Genomic DNA, 27,976 nt, shown 5'->3' on the forward strand with positions numbered 1-27,976 from the left:
TCATCATCATTTTTTTAATTGTATCGAATAAAAGGTGCACATAAGTCGAGTCGGGCTCAAATATCATATTACTTGTGCAGACTCGATTCGAACTTAATAAGATATTAAATTTCAAGTACACACAAAGGTGTACATAAGCTTAATATGAGCTCAAATATCATATTATTTGTATAAGTTGGATTCGAACTTAATAAAATATTAAATTTCGAATTGGTAAAAATATCTAATGATTCGAAGTCAAAATAGTACTCAAAAACTTTGGGCAGCAAAAACAATTAAAAATCCAATAAACACTTTGCTTAAACGTTAAGCAAGCATGATCTAGTCAGCAGATTTGAGAAAGAAGGGATGACAGACGCTTGAGTTGATGCATATACTTTGGCTGAGTGAGCTCAAATGCTCAATAGTACGTAAGATACATACACATATTAGTATATTTGTGTTGAGGTCGAAATAGTCTTTCAAAATATTTTTTAAAATTTTGGTTGTATTTATAGTTATTAGTTGTCAATTTTTTTTAATGATTAGGTTTAACTAAATTACTAAAAATAGTTTAAATACGAAAATAGTCCGATTAGACTAGTTATATATGCATAATATATTCAATGCAAACAATCAATCAACACAACAATTAGATAAATAAAGACTGAAGTAAGTGCATAATTTAAGTAAACAAGTTATATGGATATTTGGAGAAAAAAACTTATACGTCACATTTTCATCCACTTATAAACGAACTCAGTAAAAGATTTGATTTATACAACTCTTGTAAAAACCCACTTCGACTAAGACTTATCACACTGCCTAAGTTAAAACTCTAAGTAATATCCCAACAAAATAGTTTCTGATTTGTTTAAGAACTCTCGGTTCACCAGAGACAACAAATTTTTCAACGGTTAGCTTTGGACGAGTTTGATAGGTTAACACAACTTGATCATTAGTAATCTGATATGAATAAATATGTGTTAGGTGAACAACTTGATATCTTAGAAAGAATAAGTATGTTTGAAATATTGTATATTGCAGATTATGAAAGCTTGAAACTTGTTAATTTATCTCTTTCTTATATGAAGTTCTAAATATGCATATTATACTCGAAGCCTTCCAACGGTCAGAAAATTTTATCAACAATCATCTTTACTTTATCCCGACATATTGGTATTGTCAACCTCTCTTCATCGTACGCTGCACTAAAATTCATTTAACGTTCATTTGCTTTTTACGGCTTCTGTTCTTTTAACTTCTGAAAAGTTAACTGGCTCTTAAAATTTATGTCGGGAGTTTTTAGGACATCGTGCTTGACACTTTTTCCCATATTCAGTGAACAAATTGAGTTGTTGTATCCATATTCATGTCTTAATATTTGATTTATTAGAGTTGAACGGTCAAAACTTGAGCATTTATACGATAGATCGATCTGGTTATAATTAAATATAAGTGATGATCTTTTGATGATGTCTGCAGCTTGAATTTTTGATAGAATATGAACATCTTGATTTGTCCAGCAGCTTGAGTCTTGTAATTACAAAAGAATAACGTGAACTTGAAATAACTAGATGTTGTTTTTGTCATTACCAAAACTTATAGTATTTTAAATTTTTAAAAAAATCACTTTTTGGAGATGAAAAAACCAAGCTCAAAGACAAAATATAATTGTTACATACAAACAGTTAAGTATAAAAGACAATTTAAAGAAACTATATTTTATTGAGTAAATGAAATGATATTGTTACATGTGCATGAAAAATTAAAACCTATTATCCCTTAAAAAAAATCTATCTTGTAAGAGTTGAACCGCCACTGCCACTATCATTGTCACCACCTCTCCTTGTTCTGTCTTCCTCTTCATTCCTTCTCATCTCTTCAGCTTTCTTGGCCTCTTCATATTTGGCTCTCTCTGCCCTTTTTATTTATTTATTCAGCTTCTTGTAATTTGTTTCCACTTTTTTGGCATTACCACGCTGCATAAACTCAAGAATTTCTTGTAGTTGGCTACCAAGAGTAGTCTGAAGATGATCAAGCCGTGCATCCATGTGAGCTGGTCAGAACTTAGATTGTTGCAGAATTTCCCAATGAAAGTTATATCCTCGAGAATACGTGAGTTGAAGTTATTGAATGTCATAGAATGTGGAAAATGCTTGATATCCAAATTGTTGATGGACTTGGAGACATCTTGCAACTGATTCATCACTTGTTGTGGCATAGTCTTCATCACATTCTTCATCAAGCTCAGAAACTTGGTCGCCATGAGATGTTGAAGGGATAATCTTGTATATATCGAGAGGATTAGGATGAGTTTGGAAGCCATATGAATGATGATTTCCCCACCGGTTAGAATTGCACAAGGAATATCCTCACGAATCTCTTATGTCGATTCGGCGCCTGGCTGGAGACATGTGAAGCTTGAGCCTTGGTCGTTTCATCTTGTGAGTAATCAATTGTAACTTGCAACTCATCTTAAAATTGGTCAACTTCTTCCTCAGTTATCACAACATCTGTAGCCAAAGGAGCGGAAGGGTCCATATTCGATTGGTCAAAGTCAAACTGTGATAGAGACTTGACCACTTCATCAACAGATAACATTGGCACATATAGAAACTCACCAGTTTGATTTTCTGTGGATGGTTGAGGAGATGATGGTACTAGATCAGCAACCGGTTCAGAAGTCAGAACTGCAGGCTCTGCCTGGATGAGAGTTGGAGCGGCTTGAGTCTGTAGATCTTCCTCAGATGATTTCTCAACAGCCAGAGTTGGTGGGACTCTGGCTTGAGTCTGTTCAGTATTTGGCCAGTCGCCAGCTTGATTTCCTTATTGTTCAAAATCGGCTTGAAATTCTTATTCTTCTGCTATAGGAAGTTCATATTTCTGCCTCTTGACAGTCATGGAAATGAACAATACATCCATTTCAAGCTGACTAATGACTGCAACATCATCCCGAGGTGTTGGGCAGTGTGCATCAAAATTTTCGTGCTACTGTCTGATGATTTGGCGTAACACACTCTCCCTTAGATCCATCTCAATGAAGTCCCGACGCTGCAAGGCTTCAGAAATCAATTCAGTCTCGGCCCAATTCAGAATTTCCTGCTTCTTTATGCTGCTGTAAAAAATGAACAATAGTTCAATAATCCACCCAAGTATCATCAAATCTTTGTAAGGCAATGTTGATGGCAGTTTAAGCATTTGTTACTTTCACAGGCTCGATAAGGATTTGCTTCCCCATGGCCCGAGGTTGATGATTGGCAGCCCGGAACTAGTATCCACTTCCTCTCTTTCGATTATCTTCACTCCAATCAGACTGGAGATGTGAACGACTATAATAGGTGTCATTATGAGTGGTTCAGATACGTACTTTATCAATTTGAATTTTTTCTTTGGCTTCTCAGCCTTCGGCTTAGGCTCAGCAACCTTCTTGGCCACACTAAACACTTGAGTCAGACGGATCTTCTCCCTATCATTTTCAGAGTCGGAGTCAGACGAGATAACCAATTATCTTTTAGTCTCTCGAGCCCGTGTCTTGGTCGGCTTGATTTTCTTCTTCTTGACAACTTTTTTTTCTCCATAACAACTACAAATGTAACAAATATTTACCACATTAACTCACAAATCACAATACACAATAAACGATAATAATACTAAGAGGCGAACGAAAAAGGAGAATCATTTTATCGGACATATTATCAATATAAAATATTTACCTACAAATTTAACTTTTCTTATCATTCTTAAATTTCCTTAATTATACGGTCCGAAGCGGTGCCAGACTGCGTTTTTTAAAGTTTCGTTTGAAGGTGCTAAAATGTTGCGGGCTCCAACACCGGGCCAATCGACCCAGCCCATATACGAAATGGAGCAGCAGAACGCCGCCGGCACCCAGCTCCAGCAACATCAACCGCGGGCCTCTTCGTCTTCGTCGTCTCGGGCCCACCAATTCCACCCGGCCCGCCCCGCCATACTAGACCTCTTCAATCTCTACTTAGGCGTGGTAGCTTGATAAACTGTAGCGAAGATATTCTACGACTGAGTAGTTTATTCACTGCAGTTCATTTGATTTGATTTGAATTTTCTTTTTTGTTTGTTGATTTTTTTTGCAGAGAAGTTCAGGGCAGAAATCGGATGAATCAGTTGGAGAACCTCCGTAAGTTAACAAGTATTTTTTAATTATGTCTTTGTTTTGTTGATTGTTGTAGGATCGTTTGCAGCTGTATATGATGGCTTTCGTACTATGGCATTAAATTGGGTTTGAGACATAGAAATGGAAACTTGACATTTTCTAAATAGAATTCTTGTGATTGCCATTTTTCTGTAAACATGGCAGTCGGTGGTCGGACGGTCACTCACCGCCTAGCCAGCGTAGTCGGGATTTATTTTTAACTAAATATCTAATTTTTTTTGTTCATCAACTTATTTCTATATATCATATTCAAGCTAAAAATCAATGACATATCCTCTTCTTAAACGGATACTAATTGATTTTAAAATTACATTTAACTATTTTTTTATAAAAAAAATTTAATATATAGGCGGCTGCCTAGGTGGATCTAAAAATTGGGGTGGTGGGCGTTGCGGTCCTAGGCGACATTTTTTAGAACACTGACTATAATAACGATTGAGATCACTTGTAAATATATTCTTTCTTTTCGCATTCGAGTGCTATTTAAATGGTGGCTGTATTTGATTGCAACAAGTTTTATGTACCTTAACTGGGATTGCCTTTGGAAATGCCTTGGCTTTGTTTCTGGTTTAAAGAATATGTTGATTTTTAAACGAATTTTTATTCACCTGGATGACTGGGTTGGGATTTCAAATGCCTTTTACTTGCGTATCTGATCGGTGTGAAATGACCTGTTTTTGGAGGAGTGGTACCTTCTGTTATCGTTTTGTTTTTTGCAAAAGTTCCTTTGTTATCGATCTCAGCAGAAGTAAATTACAGGAACAAGACACAGAAGCGCATCACTGCAATCAACAGAGAACTTCCTCCTCCTAACGAACAATTTCTCTTTGATTTTGAGAAACTACAGAGCCAGTTCCCAGTGAGCCATGAGACTTTTAAACTGTTGTTAATGTTGTGATGTCATTTGGTTGATTGATCACATAAATTTTTTGATTTTGAATCCTGTGAATCTTTTTTCAGGACCAGGAACAAGTACGTGCTGTGACAGAATCTGTCCTAATATCTCTAGTTATCCAATGTTGTAGTCATGCCCCAAGGGCAGAGTTTCTGCTCTTTGCACTACACGGTTTGTGCGAAATAGGATACATAAACTGGGACACGTTCTTGCCATGTCTTCTCTCTTCAGTTTCTTCTGCAGAGATGTCTGTTGGTCAGGGAAGTCAAACAGTGGCAGCTGTTACTTCTGCTGCTTCATCACATCCAGGGACCTTGCCACCTTCAAATACAGTTCCTAATATCACGAATTTTCCATCATCAAATCCTGTATCTCCATTGCCTTCGATTCTTGGTATTGGTTCCCCATCCCAGTCGGCAGCTGAGCCATCATCTGGTGCCACGATATCTCCCATAAAGTCAAATGATGGTACTTACACTAGCCAAAAGTCAGCAAGAGCAAATCTATCGATTCGAGAAAATGCTATAAGCAGTCTACGACAATTGTCCTGCAAAATAGTTTTGATCGGTCTTGACTCTAATCTAAGACCTGTCACGCATGCAGATATTTTTTATCACATCTTGAATTGGCTTGTTAACTGGGATCAAAAACAACCGGGGCTCGATGAATTTGATTCTGCAAGATTATGGAAACCTGACAAAGCCCTAATTGAATGGTTACACAGCTGTCTAGACGTGATTTGGCTGTTGGTTGAGGATAATAGATGTCGTGTGCCCTTTTATGAACTAATACGTAGTGGCTTACAGTTTATCGAGAATATACCAGATGACGAGGCATTGTTTACGCTTATTCTGGAGATTCATAGGAGGAGAGATATGATGGCAACACACATGCAGATGTTAGACCAACATCTTCACTGCCCTACTTTTGGAACTCCTCGACTTCTGCTTCAGGCCACTACTAATGTATCTGGCGAACCAGTGACTAACATGAGATATTCACCGATTACATATCCAAGTGTTCTTGGAGAACCTTTGCATGGAGAGGTAATACCATTTCCTGTAATTAACATGTTTCACTTGAATTTGTGACAATGATGTCTATTATAGTGACATTTAAACCAATCTCCTTGTGAATAAGCACAATTTATTCTGTTAACAATCTATTTTTTACTTGGACAATTGTGCAGCTTACTTGCAACAAAATTGTAAGACCTCAATTGTATTAAAGTTTGTATTAATTTTAAAACTGCACCACTTGTTTTTACAAGCAATTCATAGTTGTGTGCATTAAAGATCAATTCGACATTTATTCATCAAAGTTCCATCTTCTGTTATGATGGTGTATTGCGGTCTCAATCAATTACATCAATATGGCATGAAGATATCCACCTTCAGCCTTTGTGAGACTCTTTTGTGTGATGTAATCCTAGAGTTTGGAGTTGAATCTAATTTGTACGGCCTTCCCTTTTTGAAATGTAAAAGTATGTCCGTTAGAGAAGCCAACAAGCAAAATGGATTTGTCAATTTCCTATTGAACGATAAATTTAGCTAAGCAGAATAATATAGAACCAGATTTCCTAAATGCTTGTTACTTCATTTGGTTTTATTTATTTTGGAGCATAGGAACTTGCAGCATCCATCAGGAGAGGAAGTCTTGACTGGGATCGAGCCCTTAGATGTTTGAGGCATGCTTTTCGCAACACTCCATCTCCTGATTGGTGGAGGCGAGTGTTGCTTTTGGCACCTTGTCACAGGAATCAATCACAGGGGCCTACGCCTGGTGCAGTTTTTACTTCTGAAATGATTAGTGAAGCAACAATTGATAGGATCGTTGAATTACTGAAGCTGACGAATTCAGGCAACATTTCTGAAATTTTTTCAATTTTGTACTGTGCTTCCTTTCATCTGTTCTTCATGCGTATCACTTCTTACGACGATAATTTTAAGTTCACTTGTCTTGGTACAATGGATGGATATTGTAAAATATGCTAATTAGAGAGTGCTTGGGGCTCCATTTCTTGGAAACCAAATCTTGATTATTCATATTTTAAAGTCAAGTAGGGAGTGACAACGATAATGCCTCAACTTCCTCAGTAATAGATGGCTCAACCTTCAATTACCAAATCTTTCGCTCAGGGTTGTGAACCATCACAAATTTAGTAATTTTTTGAAAGAGAAATTATTGCAATAATGCATTTATAACTTGTCTTCTACTCTCCCATATCTCCATTTCAAGTTTTAAGGTAATATAAATTATCAAAAAACTGAAGTCCTTTCTCTAATCTCCCGAAATGACCGTTGTACCGATTTCATTTTTGTCAGCATCCAGTCATCCGTTCATAACTTTATGCAGTTTTATTAAATTTATTTATCTGGATGACATCTATTATTTTGTCAAAAACCTTCCGGGAATGATATATTTTGATTAGTTAGTTTACCCTCTGTTAAGGGTTTTGGCACTCTCTGTATCTCCCTCTCAATTGGTTTCCTAGAGCAAAGCCTAGGTTGTGTTCATAACTGACAAATGAGCTTTGCCTGCCGACAGGACAAGTTTTTTGCTTTGTTGAAGGGTTATAATCCCTTTTGATGCGTGAAAATACTTCTGCAATAAAGCTAGATGCTTATTCCTAGTCGAGAATTTGTATATGCTTCTTCACATTGTAGTTCACCCTCTGTTGCTATGTTATTTGTGCCCAAGAAAATTATCTATAACCTTACCTTTTGGAAAGCTCAAAGTAATTTCTCTATCAGCTGATGCTTTTGAACCTTACTCTTGAATGTGTTTCTAGTAACTTTTTTCGTCCATGAATCTGCAGAGATGAATTGTTGGCAGGAGTGGCTTATATTTTCAGATGTTTTCTTTTTTCTCATGAAACATGGATGCATTGATTTTGTTGATTTTGTGGACAAGTTGGTTTCACGGCTTCAAGATGGTGATCAACATATTCTCAGGACAAATCATGTTACGTGGTTGCTTGCTCAAATTATAAGGGTTGAGCTAGTAATGAACGCTTTGAACACAGACTCTAGAAAGGTCGCTTTCTTGTGTTCCTGTGCTTATCATATTTTCTTTTTCATACCAATCTTTTACCTTTCGAATAACAGAGGTTTTACGTTGTTGCTTGCTCAAATTATAAGGGTTGAGCTAGTAATGAACGTTTGAACACAGACTCAAGAAAGGTCGCTTTCTTGTGTTCCTGTGCTTATCATATTTTCTTTTTCATTCCAATCTTTTACCTTTTGAATAAAAGAGGTTTTATGGTTGTACAGTTCAATCTCATTTCACGTTTTCTTCATATATTATCACTAGTTTTTTACACTTGGACACTCGAACAGCCATTTAGGTCTAATCTTTGATTCCTAACCGCTAGAATAGCTGTCTATTTCTAATTAATTTAATCTGTTATAATTTTGACTTTTTATTTCATTCTGCTGGTAGGTGGAGACAACCAGAAAAATCCTTTCATTTCATAAAGAAGATAGAAGCTCTGACCCCAATAACCCCCAAAGTATCTTACTGGATTTCATTAGCAGTTGCCAGAATTTACGTATTTGGACATTAAACACATCTACCAGAGAATATTTGAACAATGAGCAGCTGCAAAAGGGGAAGCAAATAGATGAATGGTGGAGGCAACTAAACAAAGGTATGGATCCATGATCTATAGTTAGGTAGTCATTAATTCTATAATAGTCTTTTAAGAATAATTTACCATAAAGTGCTGGGATTGGAGCTCAGGTTATGCCACATACCGCGTAGGTTGACACAATTATTGGCCAAGCTCCACAACTCCAAAATTGATGTCATTTCAATGCTGCTAGAATTATATGAAAGACTGTAGATTTTGTTCCCAAGCAGTTGAGAAAATGAAGATGAATATGCTGGCTTTTTTTTTTTTTTTGCGTCACAAGGCCGTTTAACTGTTAGAATGTTGAAAAATTTATTTGCTTATGAGAATAATGGTGCTGCAATTGCTATTCGAAATGGCAGAAATAGAGAACTGTAGCAAATGTTAGAAGACTTGATGACATAGTGATGATAAAGGGCAGTGACTATACAAAGGCAACTAGAAGTTTATATAGTAATGAAGGCGAGTTTGAGTTTGTTGGTATAAGAACTATGGGGATCCCTTGATTCATATTGTTTGTGCCACTTAGAAAACATTTTTTTGGCTCAACCTTTGGTAGGTTCCATATTGCCCACACGAAGGGCATAAAATTTTATAGTTTGAAATTTATTATTTCTCAAATCTTTTCACTTTCCCTTAAAAACTAGGTGAACGGATCATGGACTACATGAATATGGATGAAAGATCGATTGGGATGTTTTGGGTTGTCTCTTATACCATGGCACAACCTGCTTGTGAAACTGTGATGAATTGGTTAACCTCTGCTGGAGTAACAGAGGTAATATCTGGACCAAATCTGCAGTCAAATGAGAGACTGATGGTGATGCAGGAAGTTAGCCCAGTGCCCATGTCATTAATATCTGGCTTTTCCATAAATTTATGTTTGAAACTGGTATATCAGATGGAAGAATCTATGTTTTCTGGGCAGGTAAATTATTGCTGTAATTTTTTTAATCTCAATCACATGCAAATTCATGAGTTCCCCAACACATTTACCCACATGCATCAGATACACCCTTACAGTAACAAGATATAACACTGGATAAAGAAAAAAAATATGAATATGTTAACGTCAGCAAGATTGCTGGAGAATACTGTACTTGTATTTTCAGCAAATGAGTTAATATGTGGATTGCATATTAATGGAACCTTATTGTTGTTGTTGCTGTGATGCTGGTCCTACTTTCATAAGAAGCTGGTCATGATTTTCCTTGTGATAAGCACCCTTTTGTCGATGAGTAAATTGTGTATGACATTTATTTTGACTATGATGCATTTTGAAACAGATCGTACCTAGCATTGCAATGGTTGAAACATATGTTAGAGTGCTTCTCGTTGCTCCCCATGCTTTATTCCGTTCACTTTTGACCGTAAGTTTTTTATGTTCTCAAAAGTTGTGCTTTCCAATTTGCCATTGCTTTATAAATTCCAATTAAAGTCATTCCACTTACTGAATGCTAGCCTTTATATTCTCTCTTAAATGATGATCCCTTTTCAACTATGACACAAGGTTTATTGTTTCCTTTTTAATGTGAACATTAAAATAAATGACAAAAAAACGTATCCCCAGGTGAGAATGAATTAAGATACAGTCACAATGTTATACTAGCTTTAGTTTATGATGATACCTCGATCTAGATATCTTCTTGTTTGAGGCCATTCATGTGTGTATGATACTGCGGTTTTGTGTGCTTGATGCAATTTTATTCATTAAAATTTCTACTCTTCCAATTTAGGAATATCTGATGGTTCAATTTATTAGTTTGTACCGTCTTTGTAAAAAATAAGAGAATAATTTCTTGTATCATTTTCCAATAACTCTTGGTATTTATACAACACACTAAATTATTTATAATGGAAACCCTAGATCTTAATCCTAGCAATCCCCTGATTTAAGGAAACCAAATGTACACTTATATCAATCTAAGATACACAGTATCAATTAAAAATCTACAAGATATTATTTATATAATCTTCTAACATAGCAATATCTTCAGTTTTTAACACTTCCCCTCAAGCTGGGAAGTAGACATCTTCCATTCCCAGCTTGGAAATAATCCTTTGCAACACTGTACTCTGGAGTCCTTTTGTAAGCACGTCGGCAAGTTGGCCATTTGAAGGAACAAATGGAGTACAAATCAATCCACTATCTAGCTTCTCCTTTATGAAGTGTCTATCCACTTCAACATGCTTCGTTCTGTCGTGTTGACATATTCCCAATGCCGTTGCTCTAATTTCAGCCTCTGAAGTCGATCGAGCCACAACATCTTGCTTCTTGCTTCTCCACGTCACTAGAGTGCCTCCTAGAAAAGTACAATATCCTGAAGTTGACCTTATATCAACAAGAGAACCTGCATAATCCGCGTCAGTATATGCCTCAAGGCTTAATCCAGCGTTTTTTTTTGAATAAAATGCCTTTGCCTGGGTTGGCTTTTAGGTACTGCAGTACCCTATAGACTGCATGTAGGTGTACTTCTCTAGGATCATGCATAAATTGACTTATAACCCCCAATGGGTATGCAATATCCGGTCTGGTATGAGCAAGATAGATAAGCTTACCAACCAGCCTTTGATACCCCTCTTTGTCGACCACGGGTCCGTCATTGTCATCACCAAGTTTGTGGGTAGCATCAATTGGTGTAGGGGCTGGTTTGCAAGCTAGCATTCCGGTTTCAAACAGTAGGTCCGTGACATACTTTTGTTGTGAGATAAAGATCCATTTCTTGGAATGAGCTACTTCTATCCAAGAAAATACTTCAATCTCCCAAGTTCTTTCATCTCAAACTCTTTTGCCAAACAGCTCCTCAACGCCTGCTTTTCATTTTCATTGTTTCCAGTCACAGCTATATCATCCACATATACCAATAGGATTGTGACTCCCCCTGAGTCGGAGTGTTTAAAGAACAAAGTATGGTCTCCTTGGCTTTGTCTGTATCCATAGGCAAGCATTGCTTTGGTGAACCTCCCAAACTAGGCCCTTGGTGGCCATATAATGCCTTCTTTAATTTGCAAACTTTAGAGCCCTCGAAATCTTTATCGAATCCTGGAGGAACATCCATGTATATTTCTTCTTCGAAGTCACCGTGAAGGAATACATTCTTTACATCAAACTGCTCTAAGTTCCAGTTAAAGTTGGATGCTAAAGACAATAGGATTCGGAATGTATTCATCTCGGCAACTGGAGCGAATGTCTCTTGATAATCAACACCATAGGTTTGTGTATAGCCCTTTGCAACAAGTCTGGCCTTGTACCTCTCCAGTGAGCCATTAGATTAGTACTTTATTGTAAACACCCATTTGCAACCCACAACCTTCTTTCCTGGTGGGAGATCAACAATTTCCCATGTTTTGTTCTTTTCCAGCGCCTGCATCTCAACTTTCATAGCAACTCTCCAATTATCATTAGATAATGCCTCAGATAAAGTATTAGGAATGTCCGAATGTGAATAGTGTTTAAATTTAATAGGAAAGCTCTATGTGATGCAGTGAAATTCTGAAATGTTACAAAATTGGCAATTGGATAAAGAGGTATTTTAGTGCATTCTCTTGTTCCTTTTCGAGCAGCAATAGGCATATCATAATCACAAGAAATAGCATTTTCTGGACATACCTCATTTTCAGAATTAGGTTTGGATTCTTGGATTTGCTCATGGGCAACTTCGGGCTTTTTTCTTCTTGAGTATACATGGTCAAATTGCTTGCTGTTAGGAGACTTATTCGAAGAGTGACTTGGCTCAACAGAGGCTGGAATGGAAGGAGTTGGGGCTGCCGGAGTGGCTGAAGGTAACTCAAGTAAGAAAGAATCTCTATCCTTATCTTCAAGAGCAGGTAGCAGTTCTTCTTGAGGACATGGTTGGGCAAAGTATGATGCATCTTCATCAAAAGGAACGTCCATAGAAACAAAAAATTTCTTGGTAGCAGGATGATAACACTTGTAGCCCTTTTGGGTTGATGAATACCCAACAAAGATACACTTAAGAGCTCTATGATCTAACATCGGACTTATTTTTGAGAAGGAATATCCATGAAATCCGAGTGCAATCATCAATAAATGAGACAAACCATCGAGGTCCAGATATATTAGGAGTAATTGAGGGTCCCCAAACATCACTATGGATCAGATAAAAAGGTGTAGCACATCTTTTATTGCTTATTGGAAAGTTTACACATTTATGTTTTGCAAACTCACAAACATCTCAATGAAGACGTTCATTTTCTAACCCCACAAATAACAACGGAAACATAGATTTTAAGACTCCGAAAGATGGATGACCCAATCGGAAATGATGAAGCCAAATGTTATCTTTATTTGAAGATGACGAAAAAGACGAAGACACTTGATTCCTAACGCTGTTCAAGTTGCCAATATCCTCAAGAAAATATAGCCCGTTTTCTTCCCTAGCACGTCCAATCTTCCTCCCCGAATCCCGGTCCTGAAATATACAATGGGATGGATAAAAAAGCACATTACATTTCAGGTCAGAGGTAAGTTTTTTTTATAGATATTAGGCTGGTGGATAATCTTGGCACGTGAAGAACATTGTGAAGTGTAATTGTGGGGCTGATTTGGATACTGCCTATTCCAGCAACAGTGGTAAGAGAACCATCAGCAATGGTTATCTTTCGGTTGCTTGGACAAGGTGTGTAGTTCTTGAATTTAAGTGAGGAATGGGTCATATGGTCTGTGGTTCCTGAATCGACAATCCACAAATTTCTAACAACTTTATCTGAGGCATTTAATCCTAGAGAGATAAGAGACTTACCTGAATGGGCTAAGGAGCAAGCACCACTGATTTTCTCTTCATTCCCAAGGAGTTTTCGAAGTCTCTCAACCTCTTCCTTGCTGAGTTCATTCAGTCTTGGATCACCTTTCATGACTTGGCTGGTTAACCGTAAAGTTGGCTTGGTTTATGTTTCTGGTCTGTCCCCATCGTTGATTCCAATCCTTGATTCTGCCATGTAATTTCCAGCACTTGTCCTTGGTGTGTCCAGCCTTTCTACAATAAGTGCACCATCAATCTTTTTTACCCTCTCGGCTTTCAACTTTTGATATTTCTGCCCTTCCATACTCCATAACTTGACGTTGTTCTGGAATCTTCGTGACCATCACCGACCCCTCCGAATTTTGAGGCTCCAACATCACACTTCTCCGACTTTCTTCAGCCTGAATCAAAGAGATTGTTTCTTCCAAAGATGGTATCTCATCTTTTCCTAGAATTTGGACCCTTACTTGATCAAATTTTGGGTTCAACCCAGCTAAAAAATCATAAACTTGGTCCTTATCAATGAATTGTTTAAGAGTTGAGGCGTCTTCTGGACAGTTCATCACAATGACCCGATAGTGATCAAGTTCTTGCCAAAGATTTTGAAGTTCGTTGGCGTACTCAGTGATCTGTTTATTTCCTTGCTTGGCTGATCCCACCTTTATTTTGATTTCGTAAACATGGGCAGTATCACGAGCCTTCGAATAAGTTTGTTTGATTGACTCCCAAATGGCCTTTGCAGATGTCAAAAACATGACAGTGTCACTGATCCTTGGATCCATTGACTCCCACAGCCACGACATGACCATAGAATCAGCTTCATCCCACGCGTCGAAGCGTTCTTCTCCTGGTTTGGGTCTAGTCCCAAGAAGATGACTAATTCTCCCTTTTCCCTTCAAATAAGTCCGCACAAATTGGGACCATTTCAAGTAGTTCTTTCCATCCAAACGATAGTTCGTCTGAATGTTTTGCAAGTCGCCAGTCGTTGGATTGAGATTTACATCCTCCGATTTGGCAGATTGCTTCATAGCTACAATTTTTTTTAAGCTTCAGAATCAGACATGATTAAGGAATGAAGAGAACGATATAGCTATCGGGTAAGAGAAAAAACGTGAATTTAGAAAAAGGATGACTCTGATACCATGTAAAAAATAAGAGAATGGTTTCTTGTATCATTTTCCAATAATTACTTGGTATTTATACAACACACTAAATTATTTATAATGGAAACCCTAGATCTTAATCCTATCAATCCCCTGATTTAAGGAAACCAAATATACACCTATATCAATCTATGATACACAGTATCAATTAAAAATCTACAAGATATTATTTATACAATCTTCTAACATAGTAACAATATTTTCAGTTTTTAACAGTCTTTATTGATTTTCATTACTAGTTGGGGAACATGATTTACCCATGATATTTCACCGTAGTCTTTTTTTATATTGGACGTATGCTGAAAACCTTGTACTCATTACAGTGAAATTATGATTTTGCGGTGTCTCGTAATTGTTCTGAATAAAGTTAGCCTCAGAAAGTAAATAAGATGAATGAATTTCCAAATAAAGAAAAAAGTGCAAGACAAATGTTATTTTGTCGTTAAGTTTTTTTCTGTATAGATAGTGAATGCTATTGAAAGCAGGTGCACAGAGAAACAATGTGTTCTAGGAACTTGATTATTAGGAAAACTTGGGTATAAATTTGATGATCAGAAGACCTCAATTTTAAGAGTCTGAAATATTGTATCAAGTGTATGGACAGTAAAATTTATCCAATAGGGATCCTCAGTCTCCATTCGTGAATAACTGCTTTGAAAGGAAAATCTATAACAAGAATTTTATGTATGACACCTCATGAAAATGTCCTTAGGATTTGTTGAGTGTATTTAAGACCTAAATTCTATCCTAATTCGAAAGCAACTATCTAGAAACATTATAAGATTTTGGTTAAATCACATTTAATGTATAATTTATTACCCTGTAAATTAACTTAGAAAAGAAGACGAAGGAAACAAATCGACGAGTGGTGAGATAGACAATGAAAAACTATAACAGTCTATCAGCGAGAGAGCTCCCAATGTGGTCTTCAGATGCAGTAGGATGATGGAGCTTCTATTTCGGCAGTTAGTACTGAACATAACCGCTGCAATGAGTTGAAGTGTCTTTCAGTTGTTTGTAGAACTGAGGTGGAAAATGGGGCAGAAAAGGGCAAAAGGCTGAAAACAGAACGAGAAGAAGAAGATAATAATACAAGGCCATTTGAACTTTGAGGGAAGATTGTGATATAATTATTGCAAGTCTTTTCCAAAACCTAGATTATGAAGATCTACAGCATTTTCTGCATCACAAGCCGTTTGGTTAAGTCCAAATAGCCTGGTGAACCTTCCAAATTGTTCTAAATGATATGTGATGTATTCTTTTAATGAGTTGTCTTATATTATGGTCTGAAGGTATTGTCTCATTGTGGGGCATATTTCCTAGATGTTCAAGGGAAAGATTTCTGATCCCACTACTGATTAGAATCAGAGGAGTATGTCAAACAAAATATATGTCTATTGCATCGCTGCTTTACTACATCCTGTTGTTATTTGCTTGACGGAGTCATTTTGTTTGGGGGGCAGAACTTCGTGTTCAATTTGTGTTTCACCTACAAAAAAAAAGTTAAATAAAACAAAGAGTAGAAAGAATAGAATTTGTTATTATTTTTACAACTGATTACAATGGTACATATAAATAAGAGCATAATCTTCTAAATCTAGTAATAAGATATCTACAAAATTGGGATAGAATATTCACAATATAACTAACATAATCTGCATGATTTTATCTACTATAATAAAAGATTCTGCATGATTTATCTACTATAATAAAAGATTAATTTTAATAATATATTATCTACAGAATCTGACATACTCTGTGGTGCTTGTATTAGAATATGTGCCCAATCTGTTCTAGCAGGTGTCATATATTGCTCTGTCTCATCGACACCTGCAATCACTGTAGTTACTGAATTTCCTTAGTGAGATGTTTGAAATCAGCTGTCTCATGGCTTCAATTAACTATGATGTGACAACTTAGCTGTGTAGATAGTATAAAACTCTCTATATTGTCAGACTATGGTAACCCTCGTGACACGGCCACGAGGGAGCAATAAAATTCATTTTCTTTGCTTGTTTTGTTCTTCCATAGCTTATCATTTTGAGACAGCAACTATGGCGTATGTGGCCGCTTTTTCACATTCTGCGCATACTGTAAATAAAATGGAATATAGTAAGCAAGAAGCTGGTTGTAGGGATGAATAACAAAATATGTTTTGGAAAGATAGGCGTGTTTAGATGCTTTGGTTTCATAGTGAGGTTTCGTATGAATTCTAGTTAAAGAAGTTTGATTTGTATTTGTTTGATTACTTTTTCCTTACTATTAACATGTGAAAACATTGTATATATGATTGATTTCTGTCTTTTCCTACTTTGATTTCTCACATTTTTATTATACTTGCTCAACTCTGCCATTGATTTTAGAATTTCAATTGCAGCTTCTGGCCCAGAGGAATCAAACCTCATTTAGCAAACCTGCTGCTTCTATCTTGGTGTTTGAACTTCTAAACTACCGGTTGCTATCAGTTTACAGGTGAAATATTGAGTGTTTTATTTGTCAGAAGATTTTTTTGGTTCATCAAACTTATACAGTATACACTACTGGAGGTCAAGAGAGTTGATAAACTAAGGCATGCTGTATTCATGTTGAATGTGTCCTAGTGGAACACTCTAGGTGTTCAACAAGAACATGGGAACACCGAACATGGCTTATGAAAATTGACACGGAATTCAATGTCTTTTCCCCGTTTTTCCTTGTAATTTTATATATGGTATGAGTCATGAATTTGTGTCCTCTATGTCACATTCTCTCACGATCTTGAGTTTTGGATCTTGTAATGGGACCATGGATTGGAAAAATCCTCAAAATCGGTGGTGGTTCTTTTTCTTGTTAGATTTTCTCCCATTTCAACCTGTGGCCTCAATGGTTGGACTGAGGTCTGTTACAGAGAATCTTTCAATAATTTAGAAATATGTTTATTGAGAAAAATTTTCATTAATTTTTTATTTTCATCTCGACTGCTTATAGATACAAAATCTACTCTATATCAACTACTAATGATAAAATCAAATCCGAAGATAACTATTTATAATCTTCCCTTGTTTATAGGTCACATGAGATATCGACTAGAGTCCTAAGAACGAAGTGAATTAGAGGCTTTATACCTTGGTTTCCTTGTTCTTGAGTCTACCATATATGAAGTATTGGTAAACAATAATGATGCAACACTAATGATAACTTTTAGTTTAATTGCTTAGTATTTTAGTTATATCAGGATTCTCCGGATTTTAACCATATTAGGGTTAGTATTAGTATTCGATTAGGATTTTTGGTGTCCTACTTGGTATAAAACTAGGCTTAGTATCAAACATTCAATTTAGGTTCATACTATTTCTCAATCGAGTTTTCAATTATTTTGTTTTAAACACCCCTTCCTCTGAGCCAAAATTGGCACCAGAGACGATTTCACGTGAACCCGATGGTTGAGTATGCTTCTAGTGGGAAACAACCCTTCGACAACGAACAACATATCAATAGAGTTGAACAATGGCTCGATAGAGTTGAACCCAAACTAGGGAGGATCTTGAAATGCTTGATGTTAATGTATTTGTTTAGTTTTGGCATGATCAATTCTCTTATGCAATCAAATTTCAGTAGCAAATATTTGTATGTTTTCTATTCAAGGTACCAAGGGAAGAGCAAAAGTCTGATGTATGATATCACCAAAATGGTGGCTACATTGAAGGGCAAACGTGGAGATCATCGTATTTTTAGGCTGGCTGAAAATTTATGCATGAATCTTATATCATCAATGAGGGAATTTTTCTTTGTGAAGAGGGAAGGGAAGGTGGGTAAACAATCTTTAGATGGTATATCTTTTTAAATTTGTTTGGTATAATGACACTGATCTCCAGCCCCACCAATGTACCTGTTCCAGGGTCCAACTGACTTCACTGAAACTTTAAACCGGATAACAGTAATTAACCTTGCTATCATCATCAAAACTCGTGGCATTCCAGAGGTAGAGCACCTGGTATACCTCCAAACGATGTTGGAACAGATACTTGCCACAAGTCAACATGCATGGTCGGAGAAGACCCTTCGCTATTTTCCTTCTATTTTACGTGATGCCTTGGCTGGACGGGTAGATAAAAAGGGCTTGGCCATTCAGCTATGGCAGCAGGTAAACGAAAATAGTTCTTGGTAAAAAATAGCCTTTGCTTTTCCAGATTATCTCGAACTCTTGTTCTCATTGATTCGCGCTATAGTGAATATTTGTAATCTTGGTTACTAGAAAATATATCCATAAATCATTCAATTTCCTCAAGTGTATGAACTTCCCAAGTGTTACTCTGCGTTGAAGTTTTAAATCACTTGCTAGATATGGCAAACATACTACTCCTGAATATTTTATACAGTTTGGACACCAATACCTCGTTTTAAAATGTTGATGACAATTGACAGGCAGAGACAACTGTGATTAACCAATGCACACAGCTTCTTTCAACATCTGCTGATCCAAGTTATGTCACGACTTATATTAATCACAGTTTTCCTCAACACCGCCAATATCTTTGTGCTGGTGCATGGATTCTAATGTATGGCCACCCCGAGAGCATTAACAGTTTGCATCTTGTAAGTAACCTAATTTACGAAGATTGATATTCTTTCATCAATTTTATTGGGAAAGGAGTTTTGTAACATCTCTCTCATTCATTTGGTTGAGTTCACTCGCGTGTCCCTTGATGATTAGGGTCGTGTCTTGAGGGAGTTTTCACCTGAAGAAGTGACTGCTAACATATACACAATGGTGGATGTTCTACTGCATCATTTTAGCTTGGAACTGCAGCGTGGACGTTCCTTGCAGGTGTATTCTCCTTGAGTTGCCATAGCTTGTATTTCATTTTTTCAATCTTATACTGTAGATAAGGGGCTTTAAAGAATTGGTCAACACAGTGATCAGGTATCCCTACTTTTTCAAAACCTTATATACTAAAACTTTATCCAGGAGGATCCAAGAGGGGTAAAACGGATGGGATATTTGCATGTGTTTTATTATTATTATTATTTTTCTTTTCGTGTGTGTGTGTGTGTGTGTGTGTGTGGGTGGGTGGGTGTTGGGGGGGTTTGGGAGTGTTAACATAGGGAATAAATTTGGGGTCATTCTCCATTGCTGGAGTGATTTTTAATTGTAATTACTTCCATTTTCTTACCAAAACCATTAATATAAATACTCTTGAAATTTTTCTCTGTTTTATTTATTCTCGTTATTTGTATTCGAGGCATATTACCGTTCTTCAATTCTGTTCATTTGAGGTGGTTATATAAGTAGCTAAATTGCAGACCAAATATTGTGAGCTCAAAGTTCCCATTTTTTCAATTCAGGATCTTATGCTGAAAGCATGCACAAATCTTTCCTTCTTCATCTGGACCCATGAACTCCTACCTTTGGACATTTTACTATTAGCATTAATCGACCGTGATGATGACCCCCATGCTTTGAGAATTGTGGTATGTTCTATTATTAAGCCTTTTCAATTTATTATTTTTCAATTCTCTTCCATCAGTTGATTCATCATAATGGCCTATGACTCGTCGAGTAAAGCGAAACACTTTCTTTCTGTTGTTTTGTGTAATGCTGAATAGTTGTCTTTGAAAACAGCAGTTGTTTCAGAAGCCTTTAGTGTTGTTGGATTAATTGGTATTATCAATTGTCTAACTTGAATGGGATGTAGTTGCATCCATATTTTGGCAGTTGATATTTCATTTTAATGTGAGAAAGCAGGTTCGTTGAGTGATGGTATGTCTCTTTGTAGCAAGGTGTTTGATATCTTATTCATTCTGTTAATTTTAATGATGCTATAGAAACTTTTATTTTCTTCTATCTGAGGCCATAGACTGGCCGCTACTTATGGTTGAAGAAAATGTGAGGAAATCTGGTTCATTGTGAGATCCTCTCGAAGTATATAGTAAATCTTCTTTTTATTAGTATTATTTTTAACTTTTATGAGTTATTGTAAAAACAAAATTTATTCTGTAGTCCATTACTGGTAAGCAGTGGAATGTTTTTAAGAAATTTTTGAAAAAAAGATGTTTATCCAAAGTCGGTTTGTCGAAAATTTACTTTAATTCATGTGATTCAATGTTTCAAGTTCTTGAGTGGAATCGGATGAATTGCAGAGATGACACAGTATTTAAATTCAGTTGATATTTTTGGTTTGGTTATTTTCCTTGTAGATCAACCTGCTTGACAGTAAGGAGCTGCAACAAAGAGTGAAACTGTATCTTATGAATCATGGTCCCCCGGAGCATTGGCTTTTTTCTGGAACTTTCAAGCGAACTGAGTTGCAGAAGGCCCTGGGAAATCATCTATCATGGAAGGAAAGGTAAGTTTTTAAAACCATGAGATTTATTGAAAATGCTGTTAAAATAGTTTGTGTACTTGAATGTTTAGTAATCTAAGTGAAGTTTAAACAGACCCTTGATTTAACGCACTTAACACTAAGTTGATCATGGCTGGAAAATTCCAGTCTAGATCAAATTGACCGGAGATTGTTGGACATTTGTTAGCAAAATGGTCTAGTATGTTAACGAATGAACATAAATAAAGTGATTTTGCTAACACCCTCGATGCCCAAAGCATGTAGGAGGTCATATTTTCCTCCCCATTTAACGTTTGGAATCACGAGAGTATGTGGCATAATTGCAAACCTCTAATATTGACAGCAATTTTGACAAGTTGACATGTGATGCAACAATGACAGGTAGTTTCAGTACGGTTGCAACTAAAGGTGTTATGGTGATGGCTTATACACATGATGTGTGGTTACAGATATTGCTTTGCAGAAACTTTTTATTTTATCAGATTAATGTTCCGTATTTGTTATTGACTTATTTCTCATGCGCAAAGTTTGTTATAACTTGTTTTGTTTCCCGTGTTAAGTATTTGTAACTTCGTAATTTTCCCAACCCAATTGTATTTTCATTTTTTTAATTAATGCAATTTGGTCCTCACATCTAAGTTTGCTCCAGGTATCCAACATTTTTTGATGATATCGCCGCACGTCTGCTCCCAGTGATCCCTCTGGTCATCTACAGATTTATTGAAAATGACGCTATTGATGCTGCTGACAGAGTGTTACAAGTTTATTCAACATTCCTTCATTACTATCCATTGAATTTTACATTTGTGCGGGATATACTTGGCTATTTCTATGGTCATCTTTCTGGGAAACTGGTCCTTAGGATATTAAATGTTTTAGATGTGAAAAAGGTAATGATGACTCTTCTTTTTTATTTTCTCTGGAACCTTTCCTTTTTTCACTTGAATTTTCTTCTTTTTATTTGTTACAGATTCCCTTTTCGGAGTCGTTCCCTCAGCACGTTAACTCGTCTAATACGTCTAATGCAGCCATTTGTCCACCACTGGACTACTTTGCCACCCTTTTATTAGGTTTAGTGAATAATGTCATTCCTCCTTTGAACAACTCCTCCAAAAATGGACCAACGAGAGATGTCTCAAACAGTTCAGTGAGAGCTCCACATAATAAGCCTCAAGCCACAGCACAGCCAGTCCCAACAGTTACTCCTGAGGGCCAGAAACCATTCTATCAAATCCAAGATCCTGGCACACATACCCAGCTGATCCTCGAGACGGCTGTCATAGAAATCCTTTCTCTTCCTGTAAATTCATCCCAAATTGTCTCGTCACTTGTGCAAATTGTTGTTCACATACAACCGACTCTGATTCAATGTAGCAATGGACTGCATGCTCTATCCAATGGAGTTGGACAAAGTTCGGTTTTGCCAACATCTCCATCTGGCGGAAGCAGCGATTCCTTTGGTGCAACCAGGACTCCTTTGGTTTCAGGAATAAATTCCTCCAGCTTTGTCTGGAGAAGTGGATATACATGCCAGCAACTATCGTGCTTGTTGATCCAAGCATGTGGTCTTCTTTTAGCACAGCTTCCCGCTGAGTTTCATGTTCAACTCTATATGGAGGCGGCACGTGTTATAAAAGAGAGCTGGTGGCTTGCTGATGGGAAAAGGTCGGTTGGTGAACTAGAATCGGCTGTCAGCTATGCTTTGTTAGATCCAACATGGGCTGCTCAGGACAATACTTCTACGGCCATTGGTATGTTCCTCCAGTTTTTCACTTTTTCTTCATCTTTTGAGGAAATCATTCACTGAGATATTTCATCTCTTTAATTTTCTCTAATTTATTTGAATGTTTGCACAACTTTATCCAGCAGTGGCCCATGTCATTTTTTATTCATCTTATTACTCTACTCTGCTAAAATGTTGACAGTTGCGTAAAAATATTCATCCTGGGGGCTGAGGCTTTTTATTATTTTTCTTTGAGGAAATTACATCCTCAATTTATCTCAACTAGAAATAAGATTGTAATACCTTGCCAGAGTTCAGTAGTATGGTTTTGATTGCTTACTTGAAAGTAGTTGAAGCTATACTTTTTGTGCAACACACAATCTGTAGACTTTACGTGGAGTAATCTAAATTTGAAACAAAAAAATAATAATCAAAATGGACATTTCTAATGGTTGTAGCATCCAGTACATTCGATCTGGTTTGGTTTTCTGTGGTGGACTCATTGTCTTAGGCCTGCCAAGAGTAAACTTCATTGTTTTCTTTCCTTTTTATATTATGTTTTTTATATTAGAATGCAGATCATTTTTACTTGACGGTTTTCATGTAGGCAATGTTGTGGCATTGTTGCACTCTTTCTTCAGTAACCTCCCCCTGGAATGGCTAGAGGGAACACATCTTATCATTAAGCATCTGCGACCGTTGACATCCATTGCTGCTCTGAGAATAGCTTTCCGAATTATGAGTCCATTGCTTCCTCGAGTGGTCAATGCTCACACCCTCTTCAGTAAGGTAGCGAGAAATATGTTCACCCACTTTTGTTGAACAAAATTAATTTCTGGATTATATTTTCTCCATGTTGATTATTTCATATCATCATCTTTCAGACACTCTCGTTGCTTTTGAGCATCATGGTTGATGTCTTTGGGAGGAACTCCCAGCAATCGGCTTCTATTGAAGCCCCGGAGATTGCAGACATTATTGACTTCTTGTATGCCAATATTTTCTCAATTATAATGGCATTTAATAACTTAATACCATGTGGTATATTTATCTGCGGTGAGCTTATTCTTGTAAATGGTTCAATGTTTCTTCAGGCATCATATTGTTCATTTTGACGGGCAAGGAGGTCCTGTACAAGCGAACAGCAAACCACGACCAGAAATCCTTGCTCTCATTGGAAGAGCAGCCGAAAATTTACGTCCAGATGTGCAACATCTTCTTTCACACTTGAAAGCTGATGTGAATTGTTCCATCTATGCTGCAACTCATCCAAAAATTTCCCCCATTACCACTTGATCCGACGGGCTGTGCTCTTGGAGCGAAAAGGTGGGAATGTGCCCACGTGAAAAAAGTAGAATGATCTTTTGTTCAAGTGGTACTGGACAGAGGTTTTCATCTAGGGAGAAACATTGGAGCGAAAAGGTGGGAATGTGCCCTCGTGAAAAAGTAGAATGATCTTTTGTTCGAGTGGTACTGGACAGAGGTTTTCATCTAGGGAGAATCATTGTTGTGTTGTACGTTATACTCGGTCGAAATATCCTATCTGAGTTATGGTGAAATATTGATGTGCATATTCCAGATGTCAGCTACTCATTATCGGGATATTAGGAAGCATTGTTAATATAGGTAGGAGAAACTATATATATATATATACACATATATATAGTTCGATGGGGTATAAGAAGCACAGACATATCTTATCGAACCACAGTGACCCAAATTTTCAGATAATGTCATCGTACGAAAATATAGAATTAAGACTATTTGATTTCATAGAAAGTACTTAAAGAGGGTGACATTTGCCCACCACTCTGCTTTCTTCATCTGTCTGAAAATTCAAGGATGGACTGAAAAGTAAGCAAGCAGACCCACTAAAGGCGCATTGATGTATGTGGTTGGCTCGGACTCCTGAAAGAAAGGTCTCGAGTCTGGGAAGTAGTCTGAGCTATTAGGCCCGCCTACAACCGCACCAACTAATAAGTTTGGGTTCGGAGCTGGGCTCAAATAGTATCGAGTCCCGTCTTTGCATCTGATGCGAGAAGGGTGGGCTTCCAATGATGGCAACGAGCTCGCTCGATGGTGGATTCTCTCCGGGTACCGCGGACCGTAGCCCACCATGTAAGACATTCTCAATGGGTTATCACCTAGAATGTAGTCCACCTGACATGATACCATCGACATAGAATGAGCTAGTTTATCGAATTGAGATACAATAACCAAGATACAATATTTGTCTTGGTATCTTTACACTTCTAACATGTTTTTTATTATACCCATCGAAGCCTTGGGAGAGTCCTACATAAACCATACTAGTATTTGCGACTATCATAAAATTTTTATCCTCGTCTCAACAAAAAGAAGGTTAAATTTGGTTAAGTAGGAAATTTCATGCTCCCCTGCTTCACCCAATGGATCATAACCATTCAAATATGTTAGTACACCGGTGTAACATAGAATTTCCCCACAAAAGTTTCATACTCATTGACAGTTGGCCAATAACAAGTGAAACATGTGGATATAGACAAAAAAGATATATGCTGTGATCTTCACATTGTTACTAGCCGTTGTGTCATTATTTCACAAGAGCAAAGGGTCACGTTACCTGGCGTCTGGCCAATCTTTTGAGAAGTGAAGGGGAGGCCGACGTCGCGCCACACGAGATGACGTGCTTGGCGTGACTTATATAGTTGGAATAAGCCAGAAGTAGAAATGATAGGGATGTTACATGCTGCATGTTGCTTCCTCCAGACTTGAATATCAAACCTCCTAATAAATTGCCAGCAATACTAAATTTATTATGAAATCAATTCGATTAAAAAAGGAATAATTTGCGCAAATGCTGAATAGAAATACATAATAATTAACATTTTGTACACATACCCGGAGAATATTGAACCTGAGCATGAGAATTAATTCCTGGCAATAAGGAACAGATAAAAGTATCTGCATTTATTTGGAATGATTTTAGATCACTTGCTCTGCCCATCAGCACTTCCTGCCACAGAATCATTCACAATTTTTCAAGAAAAGATAAATAATTTTTATTCGAAATAAAAATTGTCTAAACCAAACAACAAAGCATATATATATACATATAGAGTACTATAGAAAATCCAAAGTACTGTGGCATTGGATCCAAAGAGTACTTATACTTACTGTGAGGTCACGGTCATTTTTCCCAGTAAAAAGTAACTGCGCAGATCAGAGCCATTGATCTTTTTGCACATGAATGCAGCAGCACCGGTGAATATTAACCAGAGCCCGCGTACGCTTATTATTTAATTATTTTTTCTTGTTTTTTAAACTTTCCATTTTCATTCAAGAAAAGTAACCTAGTTACTGTCATTTTCTCAAAGCTACACTAATAAAAGTTATTTGCATGTTATCTCTAGAGTACCTTTTCGGATTGTTTGGTCAAAAAAGACTTGTTGGATATATATATATATATTAATTGAATCGAACTAACCAACCAAAATATACAGAGAAAATATACAAATTTAATCGATTCAACATGCTTGGTTACCGCGTGGTTTGATATTCATTAGATTTGTTTAGGTAAACTTACAATCTTTTTCCTATAACAGTAGATGGAATCGAAGTAACCAACCCCAAAAAAGAAAAAGAAGAAGTGGGGGATGATTATTAATTATTTGTAACCTTGGAAAGGAGAACATTGATGCCTGCGTGTTTGTTATCCCAACCGAACTCATTAATGGTGTCTCCAGCTCTCAATACCACCTCGTTCCGAACTATATACTCTTTATATTCTCTCCTCCTTGATGCTTTGTGTAACCATGCCGCACCCCATAGCAATTCATCCTACGTACACACCACGTGTATATATATATATAATCTTTAAACCATACTGGCGTAGTCGGGAGATCAGAGACGTGAGTTCGAACACACACCCCAATGTAATATGTGTGTGTGTTTGTGTGTGTGATTTTCTTGATTGTAAGATTAGTAATTTACCTGGAAACCATTGACATCGCAGTAAAAAGGGCAGGCCGCATACTCTAGGCTCGAAGTGTAAGGACCTCGGTGCCTGTCTGCAAACTCGAACACCTACACCAACACTTGTAATTAGTTCAATCGCTAAAAAACTCGATTTTTTCAATTAATTATTACAAATATGTTATTATAAATTAAGATTTCGATTTTATTCAGTGATTAGGTGGTTTATTTATTCAAAAATACGTGCAAATATGGATTGCCCAAATATTAATATAGTTATTTCCAAAATTAGTATTCGAAATTCCATTTATATAAAGTTAATGTTTAATTAAGAGTCGCCATTTTATATAATAATAATTTATAATATTTTATATTTTAAATAATTATTAAAGCCTGATTTTAAGGAAATGAATGAATAGAAAATATAAGAAAGTTCTGTTCTTGTATATTTATATATTTGTCGACATAGGAAAAGCAAACGACAATGTTCACTTACTTTAATTGCGCGATTCAAAAGAAGGTTCGAGTAGGCGGGATTTCGTGAACGGAATACGATGGAGGCGGCGGCGAGCGCGGCGGCTGTCTCTCCGGCGACGTCGGAGCCAGGGTGGTTGGCGTCAACCTTATACGCAGTTCTCAGGGTGTCCATATCCTCAGGTCTTTCCCAGCAGCTGTGGTCCGACGACGGGTCTCCCACCTGCACATATACGACGCCTTCGTGTGCTGTGGCCTTCAGTAAGTAATCGGTGGCCCATTTCAGGGATGCCACAGCGTTGTCCAGCTCCCCCGCGACGCGCATGTTCCTGCCGAAGTCTATGATGCTCCACGACAGCAATGTGGCGGTGAACGCCATGGGGAAACCGAACTTGACGTTGTCCCCGGCGTCGTAGTATCCTCCAGTCAAATCAACCTGAATGCAACGAAAGGAATTTTTTCAGAAAAATCATCTCAATCGATGTACAGTAAATCAGACGTTAGATGTTCAGGAGTGTGACGAATCTTACTCCGGCGGAGGCACCGTCATGCATTGCGGAGTCTCTGCGCCACCGGATGCGTTGGTTTGGGGGGAGTTTGCCCGAGCGCTGGCCTTCGAAGAAAAGAATGCTTTTGTGGAGTGCGTCGCGGTAGTCGTGACCAGCGGCGGCGGAGTGGTGGTGAAGGAAGGAGAGGAGGAGGAGGAGGAGGAGGATGACGGTGGTGGAGAATGATCGGTGATTTGCCGGGAATTGGGGAGGATTTAGCGCCATTTGGCTCAGCACACAAGTAAGGAATGATCAGAGTAACTGCTTTATCATATAGTACACTCGGGGTCATAGGATTCTTAGGGAAAGACGAATGGGAAACTGACAGCTG

General features: G+C 37.2%; 2 protein-coding genes across 4 annotated transcripts; one reads left to right on the forward strand and one right to left on the reverse strand.

Moving 5' to 3' along the window:
• Positions 1-3,731: 3,731 nt before the first annotated feature.
• On the forward strand, positions 3,732-24,249 carry LOC142532657 (mediator of RNA polymerase II transcription subunit 23). 3 transcript variants are annotated; one of them, XM_075639000.1, is made up of 22 exons: positions 3,732-3,982; positions 4,092-4,135; positions 4,931-5,030; positions 5,132-6,112; positions 6,692-6,926; positions 7,885-8,102; positions 8,508-8,715; positions 9,345-9,625; positions 9,984-10,067; positions 17,001-17,095; positions 18,248-18,410; positions 18,501-18,746; positions 19,028-19,198; positions 19,317-19,430; positions 19,949-20,074; positions 20,801-20,949; positions 21,596-21,836; positions 21,917-22,697; positions 23,277-23,458; positions 23,554-23,657; positions 23,764-23,995; positions 24,092-24,249. In XM_075639000.1, the coding sequence occupies exons 1-21, from the start codon at positions 3,797-3,799 to the stop codon at positions 23,963-23,965; spliced, it is 4,911 nt and encodes a 1,636-aa protein (XP_075495115.1). In that variant the 5' UTR covers positions 3,732-3,796; the 3' UTR covers positions 23,966-23,995; positions 24,092-24,249. The 3 variants fall into 3 exon arrangements, with proteins under 3 accessions (XP_075495115.1, XP_075495116.1, XP_075495114.1); XM_075639001.1 differs by having other exon boundaries at positions 23,764-23,976; XM_075638999.1 differs by having other exon boundaries at positions 23,764-24,249.
• A 156-nt stretch (positions 24,250-24,405) lies between these two features.
• On the reverse strand, positions 24,406-27,872 carry LOC142532658 (endoglucanase 8-like). The gene is made up of 7 exons (XM_075639002.1): positions 27,628-27,872; positions 27,120-27,533; positions 26,642-26,734; positions 26,327-26,488; positions 25,550-25,664; positions 25,272-25,435; positions 24,406-24,829 (listed from the first exon to the last, which is right to left on the reverse strand). Exons 1-7 carry the CDS (start codon positions 27,868-27,870, stop codon positions 24,506-24,508), a joined length of 1,515 nt encoding a protein of 504 aa, XP_075495117.1. The 5' UTR covers positions 27,871-27,872; the 3' UTR covers positions 24,406-24,505.
• Between the last annotated feature and the right edge of the window lie 104 nt (positions 27,873-27,976).

Source organism: Primulina tabacum, chromosome 18 (assembly GCF_025594145.1).
Source record: "Primulina tabacum isolate GXHZ01 chromosome 18, ASM2559414v2, whole genome shotgun sequence".
NCBI classification, from domain to species: Eukaryota; Viridiplantae; Streptophyta; class Magnoliopsida; order Lamiales; family Gesneriaceae; genus Primulina; species Primulina tabacum.